This window comes from Salvia hispanica, chromosome 3 (genome assembly GCF_029641045.1).
Source record: "Salvia hispanica isolate PSC_SH4W2 chromosome 3, Shi_PSC_v1, whole genome shotgun sequence".
Classification (NCBI taxonomy): Eukaryota; Viridiplantae; Streptophyta; class Magnoliopsida; order Lamiales; family Lamiaceae; genus Salvia; species Salvia hispanica.
This window is the reverse complement of record NC_142694.1, coordinates 65080988-65104242: the sequence shown is the minus strand read 5'-3', so window position 1 is coordinate 65104242 and position 23255 is coordinate 65080988. Positions and strand designations below refer to the sequence as shown.

Below are 23255 nucleotides of genomic sequence, written 5' to 3'. Positions count from 1 at the left end.
AACCTTGATGTCCCAAACCCCCCTCAAATCACTCCCCAATAACTCTCGACAAAGGCTTAGAATATTGTGAGAAAGGTGGATTCACTCAGACTCACAACTCCAATTCCAAGATTTAAGTGCTTGAGGTGGATCAATCAAGGTATACTCCTTGGTCAACAAAATCAAGAAGACAAAGCCATAAACACATATTAGCAAGATGCAAGTCAAAGAAAAACAAAAACAAGGGGTGACACTTTTGCTGAAATTTGGCTGATCTTTATGATTTTTTTTTGGTATTGATTCCCGCGCCCAATTTGGATGAATTTTGGTGGATAGATTCCCAAACAAGTCTAGATCAAGGGAAAAATGGCCATATATAGTCAGATTTGGTGATTGGATATGTTTTGTATGGCTTTCCCCAACTATGCCACAACAGGGCAATGATGTTAATCTCCACGGTTAACTAGGCAAACGAAGGAATTTTTTGATGACATTTTGCAGGTACGTAGGTCACATAACATAGATCATACACACCAAATTTCAGCTTAATCTAAGCACAATCGATCAATCCGATCATCCCAACAAAACAGAGCAAAAACAAAAGACAAAAAGGAAAATGACCCAACCCAAAGCAACAATAGATCAAACACCTAGTGGGTACTAGGCTCTAGATACCAAATGATATGGGTCCATGTATTTTGTGATCCATTTCCCAAGAATTTACCCAATTTGTAGGTGATTGATCTAATATTTTTGTGAAGTAGACTTTCTATTGTATCAATAATGGCAACCCAACAAGAATTTAGGAAACTAAGATGATCAAAACAAGAAGTAACATTGGATAGGGTGGAAATTGAGATACATAGTCATTGATGAAGCAAGCTAAGACACTTACAACATACTAACATGCATCCATGGCTAGATCTTCAAGGGAACCACAAACCTCAAAGCATACCTCTACTTGATCCATGCTTGAACTAGCAATTGATGGAAATCCCATGCTTGAACTAGCAATTGATGGATTCAAGCAACCTATATCTAGGAATTGGATAGAAACCCTTTCCAAGAGGAAACAAAGCTCTCAAGCATCTAATTTCATCAAAATCTAGGAAAAGAAATGACATCAAAAGGTATTTATACTAAGGGCCCAAAATGTGTAAAAAGGCCCTCAAAAACTAAGTCTCGGGTGATTCACCCGGTCGGGTGAATTGCAGGGTGCAAAACACCCGCCCGGGTGTTCTCTCTGGACTCCCTCGCCAGGGCGGGTGTTCTCTCTGGACTCCCTCGCCAGTTTTGCGCGACTTCTGTAAAACAGCCATAACTCCCTCATTCGGACTCCGATTGAGATGTGCAAGATACCCACGCGAAGCTATTTCCAAGACGAAGACGATGATGGTAGTTTCATAGCTTTCGGATATCATCTCGATAGGACGATTTCTGGTTGAATCCAGCTGTAGTTGAAATCCTTGACGCACGGCTTCAATGATCGTATCATCCTCCCCTTCTTGGAAAGGATTTGTCCTCAAATCCAAGCCTTCTCTATTCCTCGCATCCTCGGGAGACCCTCTAGCTTTATTGAATCCTTGGCACTTCTTCACACTCTTCCTTGGACCCCAATCAATCCATGGCTCACGTCGAGGTGAAGACACTTGATGTCTAGCACTCATGGTCATATCATTCTCCACTTCTTGGAAATGATTTGCCCTCAAATCCGGATTCCGCACACCTATGAAATGGAAAAAGAGCAAATCAAATATCAAAGTATGATGAAAAGGATTAAGACCACTAACGGCTCTTAGAGACAATGCTACACCAAAGACGTTGTATGGACCTCCAAATTCATGTTCCCTCAAGCTCAAGGCCAAGTCACAATAAATATGAGAACACAAATTAATGAATCCTCTCATGTACAAATCACACCCATAAGGAATCAAGACAAACTCATCAAGATACCCTTCATACCAAAACTCAAACAATCTCACAATATAGGTACAAGATGTGGGTGCAAATAAACATATGCATTCCTTCATAATGTAGTCCCAAACAAAGCCATTAGATATGAAGTTCTTTACAAATAGACCATAAAACATCCCAACTCCACTGAATGGTTTGATGGACATGCAATAAAAGCAATCAACATGCCAAAACACACATGCCCTAAGCATCTTGTTTCTATTTGGTTTGACCATCCCCATACAAATGATACCCAAATTCATGAACATCTTTACAAAAGATTTGGCATTCTCAACAAGACTAGGCATATAAAAGAATGGATCCTCATATGGTGTATATTCAAAAGTAATCAAACAAGGTCTATTCACAAGATTCCTATTCTCAAGGTTAAACAACAAATGACCATAAGGAACCATTGATACATCATTCTTGCTCAAATAAGAAGTTCTCTTCCACAAATTGACAAACTCTTGGTCAGAATATAGAGGAGGTTTATGATAATTCACATTAAGTTTGCAAGAAAGTGTCTCAACCAACAAACCAAGTTTATTACAAGGGATCTCACTCAATTGTCCCAACAATTTCAAGAAATGATCAAAATATATGAGAAATGCATCCATATACCTTCATGCACAACATGTAGAGTAAGAACAACATCATGCATGGGGGACTTATGAGAAGCAACATCAAGTATCAAGAGAAATGTTTCCAAATTACCCCCACACAAATGCTCCAACAATTTTAAAATAATACCACAAACATGAGAACGATGCAATTTTATGTCATTAATCACAACACCATCAACAAGAGACATATGAGTGGAAAAATCCTTCACAAAACGACCATAGAACACTCCAATCCCATTGAAGGGTTTAACCACTTTGCAATGAAGACATAGCAAACACCAAGTTCTAAAGTCATTATCCACGTTACTCTTCTTGGTCTTACTATCCTCACTCACATACACATGAAGCTCAAAATTACCAACAAATGAAAGCTTAGGCATCTTAGCATACAAGGAAGTCACTCCAACATTCAAGGTAGAAGCCACAAGAGAAATGTCATGTCTCTCAATGCTTGATTTTACCAAGAAAGGATCAATATTTGGTGCAAAGGTAGATTTAGCATTCAAAGTTTCAAGCTCATGAGACCACTTTTTACACAAGACATCAATAAAAAATTTATCAACACAAAGGGGTTTCTCTAATATAATCTCATTCAATGAAACATCACAAGGAGATAAGGATAGTGCACTTGAACCTTGGGCAAGGAGTTCATCAACTTGCCCTCGTTCCTCTTTTTCCTTCTCCAGGTGAGTAGTTTCCAAGCCATGTACAACATGATGCCTCACTTCCATGCCTTCAATTAAATTTCCTACAAATTCATGAACACAAAAAGACATAGAATAAGTGTTAGTGGGTAAGGGTTTAGTTTCCTCACCAAGGGCAAGAGGCAAAGGATCATTTGGTGCCCACCCAAGGTTGACCTTAGAATCTAACAAGCACCCTTTACTCACTTGTGCTTGTGGTTTTTCTCTCATTTCATATTTTTCTTTTCTCTCACCCCCACCACTCTCTCTTGACTTTTGCACCTCACACTCTTGTCTTTTATCACGCTCTCTTGGCTTTTTAGACTCACATTCACTCTCAAGCCTTTTCTCTCTCTCTCGTTCTTTTTTTCTACTATAATTTGGATTAAGCTCTTCGAAGAGGAGACATTTCCATATACATCAAGAGACTTATGTGATAAATGGAAAGAAGAGGGTGTAGCCAAATTACATGATGAGTTACCTCTTTGGTTTGTGTCAACACCACCATGTGGGTAGGTAGGCCTCAATCGAGTTCTATATGAGACTTCTTCTTCAATTGGCCTCTCAAACCCCTTATGGCTAACTTGATCCCTCACCCTCCTAGAATACCACTCTCCATGAGACTTGGGAGCTCTTTTCCCACTATATCCTCTATCAAGCCCATCTCCATGGTACCTTGATTCATAGTCACCTTTAAAACGGCCACGGGCACCATTTCTTCCCCCAAACCGATCATTCTCCATGTGATTGACTCTATTTCTATCATTCCCCCTTTGCCATCCCTCATACACCACTTCTTCCATCATCTCCTCCGGGGAAACATTAGGTAGATTGTTACCCCTAGAAGTAGGAGTCCTAGATGTGCGGCCTCCCTTCAAGGTGTTGAACTCCTCAAATAAAGTGTTTTGGGCGGCAAGCATGCGGGCTTCGGATTCTTTTGATTGAACAATGGATTCTTTTGCTCGCTCATCCATCTGGATCATCATCTCTTGTTTGAGTTCCTTCATCATTCGGGCCATCATGCTCACAAGGTCCCCATCGGGTGTAGGGTGAGTCATGCTTATTTCCTCCCCCTCCGCACTTGTCCCCGCCATTTTGTTGGACCGGGTGCGAGGAGGCATAGAGTAAGTACCTACAAATCAAACAAACACTAGGAACTAGTCCTAGAGGTTAGTAATAAAAGAAAGTAGAATTTAAGAAGATGAACTCAACCTTGATGTCCCAAACCCCCCTCAAATCACTCCCCAATAACTCTCGACAAAGGCTTAGAATATTGTGAGAAAGGTGGATTCACTCAGACTCACAACTCCAATTCCAAGATTTAAGTGCTTGAGGTGGATCAATCAAGGTATACTCCTTGGTCAACAAAATCAAGAAGACAAAGCCATAAACACATATTAGCAAGATGCAAGTCAAAGAAAAACAAAAACAAGGGGTGACACTTTTGCTGAAATTTGGCTGATCTTTATGATTTTTTTTTGGTATTGATTCCCGCGCCCAATTTGGATGAATTTTGGTGGATAGATTCCCAAACAAGTCTAGATCAAGGGAAAAATGGCCATATATAGTCAGATTTGGTGATTGGATATGTTTTGTATGGCTTTCCCCAACTATGCCACAACAGGGCAATGATGTTAATCTCCACGGTTAACTAGGCAAACGAAGGAATTTTTTGATGACATTTTGCAGGTACGTAGGTCACATAACATAGATCATACACACCAAATTTCAGCTTAATCTAAGCACAATCGATCAATCCGATCATCCCAACAAAACAGAGCAAAAACAAAAGACAAAAAGGAAAATGACCCAACCCAAAGCAACAATAGATCAAACACCTAGTGGGTACTAGGCTCTAGATACCAAATGATATGGGTCCATGTATTTTGTGATCCATTTCCTAAGAATTTACCCAATTTGTAGGTGATTGATCTAATATTTTTGTGAAGTAGATTTTCTATTGTATCAATAATGGCAACCCAACAAGAATTTAGGAAACTAAGATGATCAAAACAAGAAGTAACATTGGATAGGGTGGAAATTGAGATACATAGTCATTGATGAAGCAAGCTAAGACACTTACAACATACTAACATGCATCCATGGCTAGATCTTCAAGGGAACCACAAACCTCAAAGCATACCTCTACTTGATCCATGCTTGAACTAGCAATTGATGGAAATCTCATGCTTGAACTAGCAATTGATGGATTCAAGCAACCTATATCTAGGAATTGGATAGAAACCCTTTCCAAGAGGAAACAAAGCTCTCAAGCATCTAATTTCATCAAAATCTAGGAAAAGAAATGACATCAAAAGGTATTTATACTAAGGGCCCAAAATGTGTAAAAAGGCCCTCAAAAACTAAGTCTCGGGTGATTCACCCGGTCGGGTGAATTGCAGGGTGCAAAACACCCGCCCGGGTGTTCTCTCTGGACTCCCTCGCCAGGGCGGGTGTTCTCTCTGGACTCCCTCGCCAGTTTTGCGCGACTTCTGTAAAACAGCCATAACTCCCTCATTCGGACTCCGATTGAGATGTGCAAGATACCCACGCGAAGCTATTTCCAAGACGAAGACGATGATGGTAGTTTCATAGCTTTCGGATATCATCTCGATAGGACGATTTCTGGTTGAATCCAGCTGTAGTTGAAATCCTTGACGCACGGCTTCAATGATCGTATCATCCTCCCCTTCTTGGAAAGGATTTGTCCTCAAATCCAAGCCTTCTCTATTCCTCGCATCCTCGGGAGACCCTCTAGCTTTATTGAATCCTTGGCACTTCTTCACACTCTTCCTTGGACCCCAATCAATCCATGGCTCACGTCGAGGTGAAGACACTTGATGTCTAGCACTCATGGTCATATCATTCTCCACTTCTTGGAAAGGATTTGCCCTCAAATCCGGATTCCGCACACCTATGAAATGGAAAAAGAGCAAATCAAATATCAAAGTATGATGAAAAGGATTAAGACCACTAACGGCTCTTAGAGACAATGCTACACCAAAGACGTTGTATGGACCTCCAAATTCATGTTCCCTCAAGCTCAAGGCCAAGTCACAATAAATATGAGAACACAAATTAATGAATCCTCTCATGTACAAATCACACCCATAAGGAATCAAGACAAACTCATCAAGATACCCTTCATACCAAAACTCAAACAATCTCACAATATAGGTACAAGATGTGGGTGCAAATAAACATATGCATTCCTTCATAATGTAGTCCCAAACAAAGCCATTAGATATGAAGTTCTTTACAAATAGACCATAAAACATCCCAACTCCACTGAATGGTTTGATGGACATGCAATAAAAGCAATCAACATGCCAAAACACACATGCCCTAAGCATCTTGTTTCTATTTGGTTTAACCATCCCCATACAAATGATACCCAAATTCATGAACATCTTTACAAAAGATTTGGCATTCTCAACAAGACTAGGCATATAAAAGAATGGATCCTCATATGGTGTATATTCAAAAGTAATCAAACAAGGTCTATTCACAAGATTCCTATTCTCAAGGTTAAACAACAAATGACCATAAGGAACCATTGATACATCATTCTTGCTCAAATAAGAAGTTCTCTTCCACAAATTGACAAACTCTTGGTCAGAATATAGAGGAGGTTTATGATAATTCACATTAAGTTTGCAAGAAAGTGTCTCAACCAACAAACCAAGTTTATTACAAGGGATCTCACTCAATTGTCCCAACAATTTCAAGAAATGATCAAAAATATATGAGAAATGCATCCATATACCTTCATGCACAACATGTAGAGTAAGAACAACATCATGCATGGGGGACTTATGAGAAGCAACATCAAGTATCAAGAGAAATGTTTCCAAATTACCCCCACACAAATGCTCCAACAATTTTAAAATAATACCACAAACATGAGAACGATGCAATTTTATGTCATTAATCACAACACCATCAACAAGAGACATATGAGTGGAAAAATCCTTCACAAAACGACCATAGAACACTCCAATCCCATTGAAGGGTTTAACCACTTTGCAATGAAGACATAGCAAACACCAAGTTCTAAAGTCATTATCCACGTTACTCTTCTTGGTCTTACTATCCTCACTCACATACACATGAAGCTCAAAATTACCAACAAATGAAAGCTTAGGCATCTTAGCATACAAGGAAGTCACTCCAACATTCAAGGTAGAAGCCACAAGAGAAATGTCATGTCTCTCAATGCTTGATTTTACCAAGAAAGGATCAATATTTGGTGCAAAGGTAGATTTAGCATTCAAAGTTTCAAGCTCATGAGACCACTTTTTACACAAGACATCAATAAAAAATTTATCAACACAAAGGGGTTTCTCTAATATAATCTCATTCAATGAAACATCACAAGGAGATAAGGATAGTGCACTTGAACCTTGGGCAAGGAGTTCATCCACTTGCCCTCGTTCCTCTTTTTCCTTCTCCAGGTGAGTAGTTTCCAAGCCATGTACAACATGATGCCTCACTTCCATGCCTTCAATTAAATTTCCTACAAATTCATGAACACAAAAAGACATAGAATAAGTGTTAGTGGGTAAGGGTTTAGTTTCCTCACCAAGGGCAAGAGGCAAAGGATCATTTGGTGCCCACCCAAGGTTGACCTTAGAATCTAACAAGCACCCTTTACTCACTTGTGCTTGTGGTTTTTCTCTCATTTCATATTTTTCTTTTCTCTCACCCCCACCACTCTCTCTTGACTTTTGCACCTCACACTCTTGTCTTTTATCACGCTCTCTTGGCTTTTTAGACTCACATTCACTCTCAAGCCTTTTCTCTCTCTCTCGTTCTTTTTTTCTACTAATTTGGATTAAGCTCTTCGAAGAGGAGACATTTCCATATACATCAAGAGACTTATGTGATAAATGGAAAGAAGAGGGTGTAGCCAAATTACATGATGAGTTACCTCTTTGGTTTGTGTCAACACCACCATGTGGGTAGGTAGGCCTCAATCGAGTTCTATATGAGACTTCTTCTTCAATTGGCCTCTCAAACCCCTTATGGCTAACTTGATCCCTCACCCTCCTAGAATACCACTCTCCATGAGACTTGGGAGCTCTTTTCCCACTATATCCTCTATCAAGCCCATCTCCATGGTACCTTGATTCATAGTCACCTTTAAAACGGCCACGGGCACCATTTCTTCCCCCAAACCGATCATTCTCCATGTGATTGACTCTATTCCTATCATTCCCCCTTTGCCATCCCTCATACACCACTTCTTCCATCATCCCCTCCGGGGAAACATTAGGTAGATTGTTACCCCTAGAAGTAGGAGTCCTAGATGTGCGGCCTCCCTTCAAGGTGTTGAACTCCTCAAATAAAGTGTTTTGGGCGGCAAGCATGCGGGCTTCGGATTCTTTTGATTGAACAATGGATTCTTTTGCTCGCTCATCCATCTGGATCATCATCTCTTGTTTGAGTTCCTTCATCATTCGGGCCATCATGCTCACAAGGTCCCCATCGGGTGTAGGGTGAGTCATGCTTGTTTCCTCCCCCTCCGCACTTGTCCCCGCCATTTTGTTGGACCGGGTGCGAGGAGGCATAGAGTAAGTACCTACAAATCAAACAAACACTAGGAACTAGTCCTAGAGGTTAGTAATAAAAGAAAGTAGAATTTAAGAAGATGAACTCAACCTTGATGTCCCAAACCCCCCTCAAATCACTCCCCAATAACTCTCGACAAAGGCTTAGAATATTGTGAGAAAGGTGGATTCACTCAGACTCACAACTCCAATTCCAAGATTTAAGTGCTTGAGGTGGATCAATCAAGGTATACTCCTTGGTCAACAAAATCAAGAAGACAAAGCCATAAACACATATTAGCAAGATGCAAGTCAAAGAAAAACAAAAACAAGGGGTGACACTTTTGCTGAAATTTGGCTGATCTTTATGATTTTTTTTTGGTATTGATTCCCGCGCCCAATTTGGATGAATTTTGGTGGATAGATTCCCAAACAAGTCTAGATCAAGGGAAAAATGGCCATATATAGTCAGATTTGGTGATTGGATATGTTTTGTATGGCTTTCCCCAACTATGCCACAACAGGGCAATGATGTTAATCTCCACGGTTAACTAGGCAAACGAAGGAATTTTTTGATGACATTTTGCAGGTACGTAGGTCACATAACATAGATCATACACACCAAATTTCAGCTTAATCTAAGCACAATCGATCAATCCGATCATCCCAACAAAACAGAGCAAAAACAAAAGACAAAAAGGAAAATGACCCAACCCAAAGCAACAATAGATCAAACACCTAGTGGGTACTAGGCTCTAGATACCAAATGATATGGGTCCATGTATTTTGTGATCCATTTCCCAAGAATTTACCCAATTTGTAGGTGATTGATCTAATATTTTTGTGAAGTAGATTTTCTATTGTATCAATAATGGCAACCCAACAAGAATTTAGGAAACTAAGATGATCAAAACAAGAAGTAACATTGGATAGGGTGGAAATTGAGATACATAGTCATTGATGAAGCAAGCTAAGACACTTACAACATACTAACATGCATCCATGGCTAGATCTTCAAGGGAACCACAAACCTCAAAGCATACCTCTACTTGATCCATGCTTGAACTAGCAATTGATGGAAATCTCATGCTTGAACTAGCAATTGATGGATTCAAGCAACCTATATCTAGGAATTGGATAGAAACCCTTTCCAAGAGGAAACAAAGCTCTCAAGCATCTAATTTCATCAAAATCTAGGAAAAGAAATGACATCAAAAGGTATTTATACTAAGGGCCCAAAATGTGTAAAAAGGCCCTCAAAAACTAAGTCTCGGGTGATTCACCCGGTCGGGTGAATTGCAGGGTGCAAAACACCCGCCCGGGTGTTCTCTCTGGACTCCCTCGCCAGGGCGGGTGTTCTCTCTGGACTCCCTCGCCAGTTTTGCGCGACTTCTGTAAAACAGCCATAACTCCCTCATTCGGACTCCGATTGAGATGTGCAAGATACCCACGCGAAGCTATTTCCAAGACGAAGACGATGATGGTAGTTTCATAGCTTTCGGATATCATCTCGATAGGACGATTTCTGGTTGAATCCAGCTGTAGTTGAAATCCTTGACGCACGGCTTCAATGATCGTATCATCCTCCCCTTCTTGGAAAGGATTTGTCCTCAAATCCAAGCCTTCTCTATTCCTCGCATCCTCGGGAGACCCTCTAGCTTTATTGAATCCTTGGCACTTCTTCACACTCTTCCTTGGACCCCAATCAATCCATGGCTCACGTCGAGGTGAAGACACTTGATGTCTAGCACTCATGGTCATATCATTCTCCACTTCTTGGAAAGGATTTGCCCTCAAATCCGGATTCCGCACACCTATGAAATGGAAAAAGAGCAAATCAAATATCAAAGTATGATGAAAAGGATTAAGACCACTAACGGCTCTTAGAGACAATGCTACACCAAAGACGTTGTATGGACCTCCAAATTCATGTTCCCTCAAGCTCAAGGCCAAGTCACAATAAATATGAGAACACAAATTAATGAATCCTCTCATGTACAAATCACACCCATAAGGAATCAAGACAAACTCATCAAGATACCCTTCATACCAAAACTCAAACAATCTCACAATATAGGTACAAGATGTGGGTGCAAATAAACATATGCATTCCTTCATAATGTAGTCCCAAACAAAGCCATTAGATATGAAGTTCTTTACAAATAGACCATAAAACATCCCAACTCCACTGAATGGTTTGATGGACATGCAATAAAAGCAATCAACATGCCAAAACACACATGCCCTAAGCATCTTGTTTCTATTTGGTTTGACCATCCCCATACAAATGATACCCAAATTCATGAACATCTTTACAAAAGATTTGGCATTCTCAACAAGACTAGGCATATAAAAGAATGGATCCTCATATGGTGTATATTCAAAAGTAATCAAACAAGGTCTATTCACAAGATTCCTATTCTCAAGGTTAAACAACAAATGACCATAAGGAACCATTGATACATCATTCTTGCTCAAATAAGAAGTTCTCTTCCACAAATTGACAAACTCTTGGTCAGAATATAGAGGAGGTTTATGATAATTCACATTAAGTTTGCAAGAAAGTGTCTCAACCAACAAACCAAGTTTATTACAAGGGATCTCACTCAATTGTCCCAACAATTTCAAGAAATGATCAAAAATATATGAGAAATGCATCCATATACCTTCATGCACAACATGTAGAGTAAGAACAACATCATGCATGGGGGACTTATGAGAAGCAACATCAAGTATCAAGAGAAATGTTTCCAAATTACCCCCACACAAATGCTCCAACAATTTTAAAATAATACCACAAACATGAGAACGATGCAATTTTATGTCATTAATCACAACACCATCAACAAGAGACATATGAGTGGAAAAATCCTTCACAAAACGACCATAGAACACTCCAATCCCATTGAAGGGTTTAACCACTTTGCAATGAAGACATAGCAAACACCAAGTTCTAAAGTCATTATCCACGTTACTCTTCTTGGTCTTACTATCCTCACTCACATACACATGAAGCTCAAAATTACCAACAAATGAAAGCTTAGGCATCTTAGCATACAAGGAAGTCACTACAACATTCAAGGTAGAAGCCACAAGAGAAATGTCATGTCTCTCAATGCTTGATTTTACCAAGAAAGGATCAATATTTGGTGCAAAGGTAGATTTAGCATTCAAAGTTTCAAGCTCATGAGACCACTTTTTACACAAGACATCAATAAAAAATTTATCAACACAAAGGGGTTTCTCTAATATAATCTCATTCAATGAAACATCACAAGGAGATAAGGATAGTGCACTTGAACCTTGGGCAAGGAGTTCATCCACTTGCCCTCGTTCCTCTTTTTCCTTCTCCAGGTGAGTAGTTTCCAAGCCATGTACAACATGATGCCTCACTTCCATGCCTTCAATTAAATTTCCTACAAATTCATGAACACAAAAAGACATAGAATAAGTGTTAGTGGGTAAGGGTTTAGTTTCCTCACCAAGGGCAAGAGGCAAAGGATCATTTGGTGCCCACCCAAGGTTGACCTTAGAATCTAACAAGCACCCTTTACTCACTTGTGCTTGTGGTTTTTCTCTCATTTCATATTTTTCTTTTCTCTCACCCCCACCACTCTCTCTTGACTTTTGCACCTCACACTCTTGTCTTTTATCACGCTCTCTTGGCTTTTTAGACTCACATTCACTCTCAAGCCTTTTCTCTCTCTCTCGTTCTTTTTTTCTACTAATTTGGATTAAGCTCTTCGAAGAGGAGACATTTCCATATACATCAAGAGACTTATGTGATAAATGGAAAGAAGAGGGTGTAGCCAAATTACATGATGAGTTACCTCTTTGGTTTGTGTCAACACCACCATGTGGGTAGGTAGGCCTCAATCGAGTTCTATATGAGACTTCTTCTTCAATTGGCCTCTCAAACCCCTTATGGCTAACTTGATCCCTCACCCTCCTAGAATACCACTCTCCATGAGACTTGGGAGCTCTTTTCCCACTATATCCTCTATCAAGCCCATCTCCATGGTACCTTGATTCATAGTCACCTTTAAAACGGCCACGGGCACCATTTCTTCCCCCAAACCGATCATTCTCCATGTGATTGACTCTATTCCTATCATTCCCCCTTTGCCATCCCTCATACACCACTTCTTCCATCATCCCCTCCGGGGAAACATTAGGTAGATTGTTACCCCTAGAAGTAGGAGTCCTAGATGTGCGGCCTCCCTTCAAGGTGTTGAACTCCTCAAATAAAGTGTTTTGGGCGGCAAGCATGCGGGCTTCGGATTCTTTTGATTGAACAATGGATTCTTTTGCTCGCTCATCCATCTGGATCATCATCTCTTGTTTGAGTTCCTTCATCATTCGGGCCATCATGCTCACAAGGTCCCCATCGGGTGTAGGGTGAGTCATGCTTGTTTCCTCCCCCTCCGCACTTGTCCCCGCCATTTTGTTGGACCGGGTGCGAGGAGGCATAGAGTAAGTACCTACAAATCAAACAAACACTAGGAACTAGTCCTAGAGGTTAGTAATAAAAGAAAGTAGAATTTAAGAAGATGAACTCAACCTTGATGTCCCAAACCCCCCTCAAATCACTCCCCAATAACTCTCGACAAAGGCTTAGAATATTGTGAGAAAGGTGGATTCACTCAGACTCACAACTCCAATTCCAAGATTTAAGTGCTTGAGGTGGATCAATCAAGGTATACTCCTTGGTCAACAAAATCAAGAAGACAAAGCCATAAACACATATTAGCAAGATGCAAGTCAAAGAAAAACAAAAACAAGGGGTGACACTTTTGCTGAAATTTGGCTGATCTTTATGATTTTTTTTTGGTATTGATTCCCGCGCCCAATTTGGATGAATTTTGGTGGATAGATTCCCAAACAAGTCTAGATCAAGGGAAAAATGGCCATATATAGTCAGATTTGGTGATTGGATATGTTTTGTATGGCTTTCCCCAACTATGCCACAACAGGGCAATGATGTTAATCTCCACGGTTAACTAGGCAAACGAAGGAATTTTTTGATGACATTTTGCAGGTACGTAGGTCACATAACATAGATCATACACACCAAATTTCAGCTTAATCTAAGCACAATTGATCAATCCGATCATCCCAACAAAACAGAGTAAAAACAAAAGACAAAAAGGAAAATGACCCAACCCAAAGCAACAATAGATCAAACACCTAGTGGGTACTAGGCTCTAGATACCAAATGATATGGATCCATGTATTTTGTGATCCATTTCCCAAGAATTTACCCAATTTGTAGGTGATTGATCTAATATTTTTGTGAAGTAGATTTTCTATTGTATCAATAATGGCAACCCAACAAGAATTTAGGAAACTAAGATGATCAAAACAAGAAGTAACATTGGATAGGGTGGAAATTGAGATACATAGTCATTGATGAAGCAAGCTAAGACACTTACAACATACTAACATGCATCCATGGCTAGATCTTCAAGGGAACCACAAAACTCAAAGCATACCTCTACTTGATCCATGCTTGAACTAGCAATTGATGGAAATCCCATGCTTGAACTAGCAATTGATGGATTCAAGCAACCTATATCTAGGAATTGGATAGAAACCCTCTCCAAGAGGAAACAAAGCTCTCAAGCATCTAATTTCATCAAAATCTAGGAAAAGAAATTACATCAAAAGGTATTTATACTAAGGGCCCAAAATGTGTAAAAAGGCCCTTAAAAACTAAGTCTCGGGTGATTCACCCGGTCGGGTGAATTGCAGGGTGCAAAACACCCGCCCGGGTGTTCTCTCTGGACTCCCTCGCCAGTTTTGCGCGACTTCTGTAAAACAGCCATAACTCCCTCATTCGGACTCCGATTGAGATGTGCAAGATACCCACGCGAAGCTATTTCCAAGACGAAGACGATGATGGTAGTTTCATAGCTTTCGGATATCATCTCGATAGGACGATTTCTGGTTGAATCCAGCTGTAGTTGAAATCCTTGACGCACGGCTTCAATGATCGTATCACTAACACACATTATGTACTTTTGGTTCCACCAAACAAAATTTTATCATTCTCATATGATACCACAAATATACTATAATACTAGTATGGTTAAACATTGATACAGGGAGACGTACCTTTCTTTTTCTTTCTTTTTTTTGGTGGCACAAGCTCAGGAATATCCATGCTAACATGTTAAATGTAGATACAGTATATTTATATGAGGTGCACAAATACAAACTATCCCAATAAGATCATATCTCTGCTCTGATACCACTTAAATGTCACACTCCAATCCCTTTGACATATATTGATAACAAGCAAATACTCCTTTTAATTCCACATTATACAAATATCAAACATATATTTTAACCAACACATAATCAGAAATAATATCACAATAATTTCGTATCTATATGCATATGTCTCTCTATTAAGTTAATTATTCTGTGACGGATCAAGCCTGGTATCTGCCCGGGATTTCTCTATGACCCGAAGGTCCCTCTGTAATGGACTCATAGGTCCCTCTATATTTGGACTCATAGGTCCCTCTGTATTTGGACTCATAGGTCCCTCTGTATTTGACCCGTAGGTCCCTCTATAATTGGACTCATAGGTCCCTCTGTATTTGACCCGAAGGTCCCTCTATAATTTCAGATCCAGAGCAAGACCGTCACAGATCCTCTTTAATCAGATGATTCATGTACTTCAATGTCATATGTAAAACATACTCATTGCACCTATCAATATCCACGTTATATTTTATCAAATAATTTCAGATATTCACTTCAATTTAACACAAAGAAATCAACCACATAACACTTATAAAATTAAAAGTATGATTCATCACACCGATTATGATAGAATTATTTAACCAAACCATAGACTCAAATCTCTTTATCCACTGCCATCGATCTTTCTCTTCATCTGCTCTCCTGCTTTCGTTCCACTTCTTTTATCTTCTTCTTTCTCTCTCTTTCTAGGAGTATTGCCGACTTATGCTTTTTTTAAGATTAACTTTCAATTTTTGATATTGAAATTTATATATATATCGACTCTAACCGACTCGTTTCCAATGAGGCAAGTTCTCAATTGTAATATTAAAAACATACACGTGTACCATTGCATGCCAAATTAGTATTACTAATATTTAGGCCATATTTATCTTTCCAATCGTTTCATTATTTTATTTATTTAGCTCCCCTATGTAAAAATCAATATACTAAGTTCTATATATATATTTATACAATTTTTTTATCTTTGAGTACACATGAAATTAACTTAAACTTATGTGTACTAAATATATACACACATACGATTAATAACTAAGATATATATAATTATATTAACTCTGCATGATCAAATAAAAATGTCAATGACAATATAAATATGCAAAATGATGCCGGTCTTTTCTTTTCTTTTTTCTTTTCTTTTTTTTGGGGGATGTTACAATTTAGACAAAATCTGTTCGCGTAATTCTTACATGTATCATGCTCATAACTTGAATTAATCATGCTTTAAGTATATTGAAACCTAAAACATATTTTTCTACGGAGCAGAAATAATACCTAATTAATTCTCCAAAGAATTGATGAGGGCTAGCGACTTCTCCACGTGACGCTTTGAATACTAGACCACGGATCTTCTCTCTGGTTCCCGAACTATACTCCAATATCAGTGTGGGCTGATCTTACCGGAACACTAGGACTTAAATAAAGAAGGCAGAAGAAATCCTTCTCCAATTAGGCTAGAATTTCGAACTCCTCAAGGTAGAGGGGGACGAAAATTTGAGCTGGAATAATTGTGATTTCTGTCTTTTTTATTCACCTATTTATATTAAGTTCCTTTTGGGCCCAGACAGGGATCTATGGAAGGTTTTGGATATGGGCTCATCCAATTTATTTTTTACTAATTAAATTGGACCCACAATTTAATATAAGCTTTAATTGGAATATTACGAGCAGCCACTACAGAAGTAATATTGAACTCTCCCCATCCAAATCTGAAATTATAAATAATTTAGGTTTCAGTTTTAACTTTCATTTTCCGCGCTTAAGATAAAAATGTCTATTAATTAATTAATGTCTGCTATGGACTTATTTAATTAATTTCTTATTAATTCCAAGAGTGGACTTAGCATGAAACGCTTATTTATTATTCATAGAGTGATCAAACTCCAACTAGCTAGGTTTCGAATAATAAAACCTTGTTTCATGCTCCTCTTGAGGACATTATCAAACGAGACTCACCTCGCGCACGATTCAATATAATAGCAATCCTAGCATCGCTAGATATTAATCCCCACTACCCAATATATCAGGATTATTGGGTTACGAAAAATCCGCACCATTTGATAAGTCAAAGTAATACATAATCAATACGGTTTGCTCAATGCTAACCTACATTGATTAAGAAACAAATATTTGTCAAGACATCGCCTTTCAGTAGATAGCACAAAGACAAGTCCTGCTGTTAGATCCGTTCAGTGCTTTACCACACCAATGTCATCTTATTTCAGTAAGGCTTAGAAATATGCGGACTGACATTGCAACCTTTCACGATGGATAATCTAATTCCATAGAGGTCGTGAAATTCTTCTTTTTCTTTGTTTAGGACTGACCGTGTTACCTTAAAGTGGACGCCGCCCACAACCGGTCTACTAAAATAAAGACTTAGACTTTGTTAAGTCAACTTATACATTTAAACATGCAATTAACATCCATTAAATGTAAAACATAACAAAATTATGACAAAAATAATTTTTTTTATTCTTTGGAAAATAAAATAAGAGTTTTACAGTATTCAATCACTCGAAACGTGATTTCTAGTATACAAACGTGATCTTCATTCTGTGTGAGAAGGGTTGCCGATTCGGGTGCAGTCTTTCTGCTCAAGGCGTCTACCACTATGTTTGCCTTGCCTGGGTGGTAATTTACACCACAGTCATAATCTTTTACTAATTCTAGCCATCTGCGTTTTCGCATGTTCAAATCCTTTTGTTCAAAGAAGTACTTGAGACTTTTGTGATCTGTGAAGATTTCACATCGAACTCCATAGAGATGATTCTCCAAATCTTCAAGGCATGTACCACTGCAGCCAATTCCAAGTCGTGCATTGGGTAGTTTAACTCGTGCGGCCTCAACTAGCGTGATGCATATGCAATCACTTTACCATTCTGCATTAGCACGCATTCGAGTCCGACCTTTGATGCATCTGTGTACACCACATTACCTGTTCCTAGGTGCGGAGGTCAACTTTTCCTTCAGTGGCTGAAAACTTGCTTCACATTCCGTTGTCCAATTGACTTCAACTCCTTTGTTGAGTTGTTGAGTCATTGGCCTTGCTATCTTAGAGAATCCCTCAATAAACCTTCGGTAGTATCCAGCCAAACCTAATAAACTTCGAATTTCATTAGGTGTTGTTGGTGACTGCCAACGTTGTATTGCTTCCACCTTTGCAGGGTCCACTCGAATCCCTTCTGCTGTCACTATGTGTCCAAGGAAGTTCACCTCGTTAAGCCAGAACTCACATTTGCTAAACTTAGCATAGAGCTTCTCGGCTCTTAACATCTCCAAGGTGGTTCTCAAATGTTCCTCGTGTTCCATCTCATTTTTCGAGTAGATAAGCACATCATCTATAAAGACTAGGACGGACTTGTTCAAGTACGGGTGGAACACGCGGTTCATTAGGTCCATGAACATGGCCAGGGCATTTTTAAGCCCGAAAGGCATTACAGCGAACTCGTAATGGCCGTATCTAGTGCGGAACGCAGTCTTGGGTACATCGTCCTGTCGGACCTTCAGTTGGTGATAACCTAATCTCAAGTCCATTTTCAAGAATACACCAGCTCCTCGCAGTTGGTCAAATAGGTCATCAATCCTTGGGTAAAGAGTACTTGACTTTGAGCGTCAACTTGTTCAACTCTATGTATTTACGCATTCTCATTGTTCCGTCCTTCTTTACGAAAAATATTTGTGTACCCCATGGTCACACGTTGGGCCTAATAAAACCCAGGTCTAGTAGTACTTGTAACTAGATCTTAATTTCTTCTTACTCGCCATTTTATATGGTGTCTGAGATAATATGGTTGATTCAAGCCATTCATTAATTAAATTATATCGTCTAACTGGTGAAGCCATTCCTCATCTTAGATTTTATCGTCAGATACTGAGTTCCCTAATGCTTGCATCGATCGTAATTATAGCCATTGAGCTGGCAGATTGACCTCGGAACCTTCCGTTTAGTTGGGGTAGTCAACTTTCACAGTTTTCAAGATACTTTTGTGCTTACCACGATCCATTTTATCATGATTTAGCACAGACTTCGTTTTACTTTTTTTTATCCTTGAATACAAGAATAGTATAGTGGAGGTGTTGGCTTATTTCTCCAAACATTGCTGGCTCCATGCCCTTTTGTTCAACTGAGCGATTCATGGTAGAATAATCTAGCACGACTTTCCAAAATGATCTAGATCTCATGTCTAGATTAACATAAATTTGTATCGTCATATTCTTTTGGATCGCTTAATCGATGGTATGGCATATCATAGAATACTTCTTCGCATTTTGTTGATAACGTTTGTCCTTACTCCACATTGTAGGACTCCATATCCGTTCTCTCGCGATAACTCCTTAAAGAAAAATTTTGATTCTCTCCTCCCGTAGCAGGGATGGTGAGGGTAGTGGTGCTATCACGCGTTCTTTTTCTCGAATGTCTCTCCAACCTGTGGCTCTTCCTGGCCACCTCTCAGATGAATCCCTCTGGTTGATGGAATTTGTTTCGTAAAACATAAACTATGAATGTAATCGCATTGTCTCCATGATTTCATTACAAAACCATGATTGAGTCTTCGTTTCTTGTGACTCATTTATCTTACTCCTCCTAATAAGCATTTTGATCAGTCAAACATTTATATATACAAAGGTCTTGTACACCATCAAAAGTCATTTCATCCATGTATATTCCTTAGCATTTCTCTTCTCAAGGCTAGTGCATAGCATAATGTTCGATCTTTTACCATCTTGCCACAAGCAGTACGTAGATGTGAAGTATTCAACTTTTCGTGTTGCCGTTTATGTTGACGCTACTGGTTGGTGTATGATTTTCTGCACGTGTGTTAATAGAGACTTATTTATCATATGTATCAGAAAGAAATTAAGGCTATGACTTTCCCGAGAGTCTTGTATCGAGAATTCGAAGATTAATCTAACAGTCTTAACTTGGATAGGAAACATAGAAGAAGCATGACTGAAAATTTGAAGGGCTCCACAATATCCAAGGGGACAAGAATAACATCCCTTGTTCTACTCTTAAGAATTTTCATCATCAAATTACGACAATTGATTTTAAAGGTAAATGTTAAGTTCAATTGAACTTATAGTGTACATTCAAAGAACTACATGGTTCAAACGGTTTGAGATAATTAAACCCATAGAATTTGAGAACTCACTTCTGATGGGAGCTTGAAAGAACATAAGGTAGGTCATGAGAATAAGATGATACTGAACTAACTCTCAATTTCCACAGTAGGCTGTCAAATAAGATAGTTCAATTGTCCGCTCAAATTGACTAGATCCGGACATCAAGGATGATGGTTTCAACATGTCAATGCCTCAGATGATTAGTCACAGGAGGGTTTAGAATGTAGAAAATTGCCATGAATTAATGTTGATCATGGTTCACCAACATCATAATGTGGAGATCATGGAATTACATCAATGGGTTCACAGGTAACGACCAAAGTGAAAGAAATTTTTTTGGAAAAGTCTACTACCTGAAGGAACTGGCAGCGGAAGCGCTGACATAAATCAATTACATAATAATTCTGATCTATTTAGCAGATTATTTAGACAAATTCTATTTGCGTAATTATCACATGTATCATGATCATAACTCAAATAAAACATGCTTAAAAATTAATTGAAACCTAAAACATGCTTTTCTACGGTTTAGCCATTATACCTTGATGATTCTCCAAAGAATCGAAGATAGCTAGCGCCTTCTCCACGTGAAGATCTTTAGTACAAAACCACGGATCTTCTGTTTGGTTCCCGGACTGTAAACTGATATCAGGGTGGGCTGATCTCACCAGTATACTAGGACTTAAATAAAGAAGACGGAAAACCTATCCCCCGAAGAAGAGGAAAATGATCCTCTACTAGAGAGAGAGAGGGACGAAAATTTTGAGTAAAAACAAGTGTGTTTTATGTCTCCTTTATTCTCCTATTTATATTAAGTCACATATTGGGCCCAGACAGGGATCTATGGAAGGCTTTGGATATGGGCTCCTCCAATTAGCTTTTTACTAATTAAATTAAACCCAATTTAATATAAGATTATAATTGGAATATTACGAGCAGCCACTACAGAAGTAATATTGCACTCCCCATCCAAATCCGAAATTATAAGTACTTCGGATTTCCATTACTTGATATTTATTTCCTGCGCTTAAGATAGAAATATCCATTAATTAATTATTGTCTGCTATGGACTTAATTAATTAATATCTTCTTTATTCCAAGAGAGGACTCAGCAAGAAAATCTTATTTATTATTCATAGAGTAATTAAACTCCAACTAGCTAGGTTTCGAATAATAAAACCTTATTTCAAGCTTCTCTTGAGGATGTTATCAAACGAGACTCACCTCGCGCACGATTCAACATAATAGCAATCCTAGCACCGCTAGATATTATTTACCACTACCCAATATACCAGGCTTATTGGGTTGCGAAAAACCCGCACCATTTGGTAAGTCAAAGTAGTGCATAATCAATACCGTATGCTCAATGCTAACGTACATTGATTAAGAAATAATAATTTACAAGACCTCATCTTTCAGTTGATAGCATAAAGACTGTCTCGCTGTTAGATCCATTCAGTGCTATACCACACCAACGTCATCTTATTTCAGTAAGGCTTAGAAATAATCGGACTGACATTGCAACCTTTCACGATAGGTAGTCTAAGCCTATCTGGGTTGTGAAATTCTTCTTTTTCTTTGTTCAGAACTGACCGTGTTACTTTAAAGTGAACAACGCCCACAACCGGTCTACTAAAACAAAGACATAGACTTTGTTAAGTTACTTATACATTTAACATGTAATAAACATCCATTAAATGTAAAACATAACAAAATTATGACAAAAATAATCTGTTTATTCCTTTGGAAAATAAAATAAGATTTTTAACAGTATTCAATCACTCGAAAGGTGATTTCTAGCATACAAACTCTAACACTACCATAAAGGAAAATGCAATGCATGAGCCTTAACTTAGTGTTTTAGAAAGAAATCATGAGCTAGAAACAATGCATGTAGTGGAACTGAGCTAGAAAGAGTTTTCACCCCTATAAGAATGAAACAGTCACAAATTTGGTTGCAAACTAGGGAGGTGAACAAAAGTTCCAACGTAATTGATAAGGCTAATTTCATGCATCGGTTATGTAGTGAAAAACACTTTATTTTACTGGGTCTAACGCAGTTTTTAAGCCAGGTGTGTGAAGGAATCGCTAGATCAAGGAGGAGCCGGAGGCAAGGGACTATCGAAGAAAAGCGAAGGAAAGTGAGCAAAGTAGAAGAGAAAAATGGCTGGACGAAGGGAGTCAATAGCTGAGGACAACAAAGACTATTCATACCTCGTTGGACCCCCTTCTACGCCTATATAAAGAGGAGCATGCAGCACACAAAAAAAGGAGGATTTTGCTCTCAGCTCACACACTTACACACACTTGGGAAAAATGGGAATTCTGGGGTAGTCAGGGGTTCATCTTCGGAGAAAGTTAGTGGTAACACTGTCCTTGCGAAGGGCGAAGATACAATCTATTCACATTCAGTTTTTGCACTGTTATTCCGTCGAACTTCAACGTTTTGGAAGTCGATTTGGTTGCTGGATACTGATGCACTTTTTATTTGCACTATAAATACCTGCAAGTATACAGAGTAGGTATAGTATAGCAAAAGGTTAGTACCGGGTATCGAACAAGGTAGCTACGATGTCCTTCCATGTGGAGACCTTTTCTGGTGGCATACACTCAAACCACTCCTTAGCAGAATCAATCAATGAGAATGGAAAAAGTCTTATCCGTATGGCATCGTCGTCGACACCATTTAATTTCAGAGTGTTTGCGATTTCCACGAATTTGGAGAGATGGCGGTTAGCATCTTCAGTCGCCCTAACTGCAAAAGGAGTTTGCTCGACCCTTTGGATAAGGGGCATGCGTAACTCAAAATTGTTAGCATCAATACGAGGGCCGTTAGGAAAAGTGATCATATTCCCATGATTGAACATGTTCATCACAGGTAATGTTTCTCTGTTCTTCTTTTCCATGGCTTCTCGGGCTGCTCTCTCCGCATCTCTCTCATCCATCAGCAACTTCACCATCTCCTGCAGCTTCTCAATATCTGTTCGGTCACCCATTGTTCCTGATCCTTTTTCACTTCTTATTATTCTACGAGTTCTTTCAAGTTCTAAATCAAGCTGCTCTAAGGT

At 38.9% G+C, this 23255-nt stretch overlaps 3 protein-coding genes across 7 annotated transcripts; all 3 read right to left on the bottom strand.

Annotated features, from left to right (window-relative positions):
* Positions 1-803: 803 nt before the first annotated feature.
* Positions 804-4003, bottom strand: LOC148931224 (uncharacterized). The gene is made up of 2 exons (XM_089067840.1): positions 3723-4003; positions 804-3306 (listed from the first exon to the last, which is right to left on the bottom strand). Exons 1-2 carry the CDS (start codon positions 3982-3984, stop codon positions 2516-2518), a joined length of 1053 nt encoding a protein of 350 aa, XP_088923966.1. The 5' UTR covers positions 3985-4003; the 3' UTR covers positions 804-2515.
* Positions 4004-5182: 1179 nt separating this feature from the next.
* Positions 5183-9386, bottom strand: LOC125218183 (uncharacterized). Of its 3 annotated transcripts, none has more exons than XM_089067672.1 (2): positions 8172-9386; positions 5183-7757 (listed from the first exon to the last, which is right to left on the bottom strand). In XM_089067672.1, the coding sequence occupies exons 1-2, from the start codon at positions 8809-8811 to the stop codon at positions 5605-5607; spliced, it is 2793 nt and encodes a 930-aa protein (XP_088923798.1). In that variant the 5' UTR covers positions 8812-9386; the 3' UTR covers positions 5183-5604. The 3 variants fall into 3 exon arrangements, with proteins under 3 accessions (XP_088923798.1, XP_088923799.1, XP_088923800.1); XM_089067673.1 differs by having other exon boundaries at positions 5183-6155; positions 7638-9385; XM_089067674.1 differs by having other exon boundaries at positions 5183-6155; positions 7644-9385.
* A 223-nt stretch (positions 9387-9609) lies between these two features.
* Positions 9610-13926, bottom strand: LOC148931223 (uncharacterized). 3 transcript variants are annotated; one of them, XM_089067310.1, is made up of 2 exons: positions 12087-13926; positions 9610-10604 (listed from the first exon to the last, which is right to left on the bottom strand). In XM_089067310.1, exons 1-2 carry the CDS (start codon positions 13258-13260, stop codon positions 10054-10056), a joined length of 1725 nt encoding a protein of 574 aa, XP_088923436.1. In that variant the 5' UTR covers positions 13261-13926; the 3' UTR covers positions 9610-10053. The 3 variants fall into 3 exon arrangements, with proteins under 3 accessions (XP_088923436.1, XP_088923437.1, XP_088923435.1); XM_089067311.1 differs by having other exon boundaries at positions 12093-13926; XM_089067309.1 differs by having other exon boundaries at positions 9610-12206; positions 12621-13926.
* Between the last annotated feature and the right edge of the window lie 9329 nt (positions 13927-23255).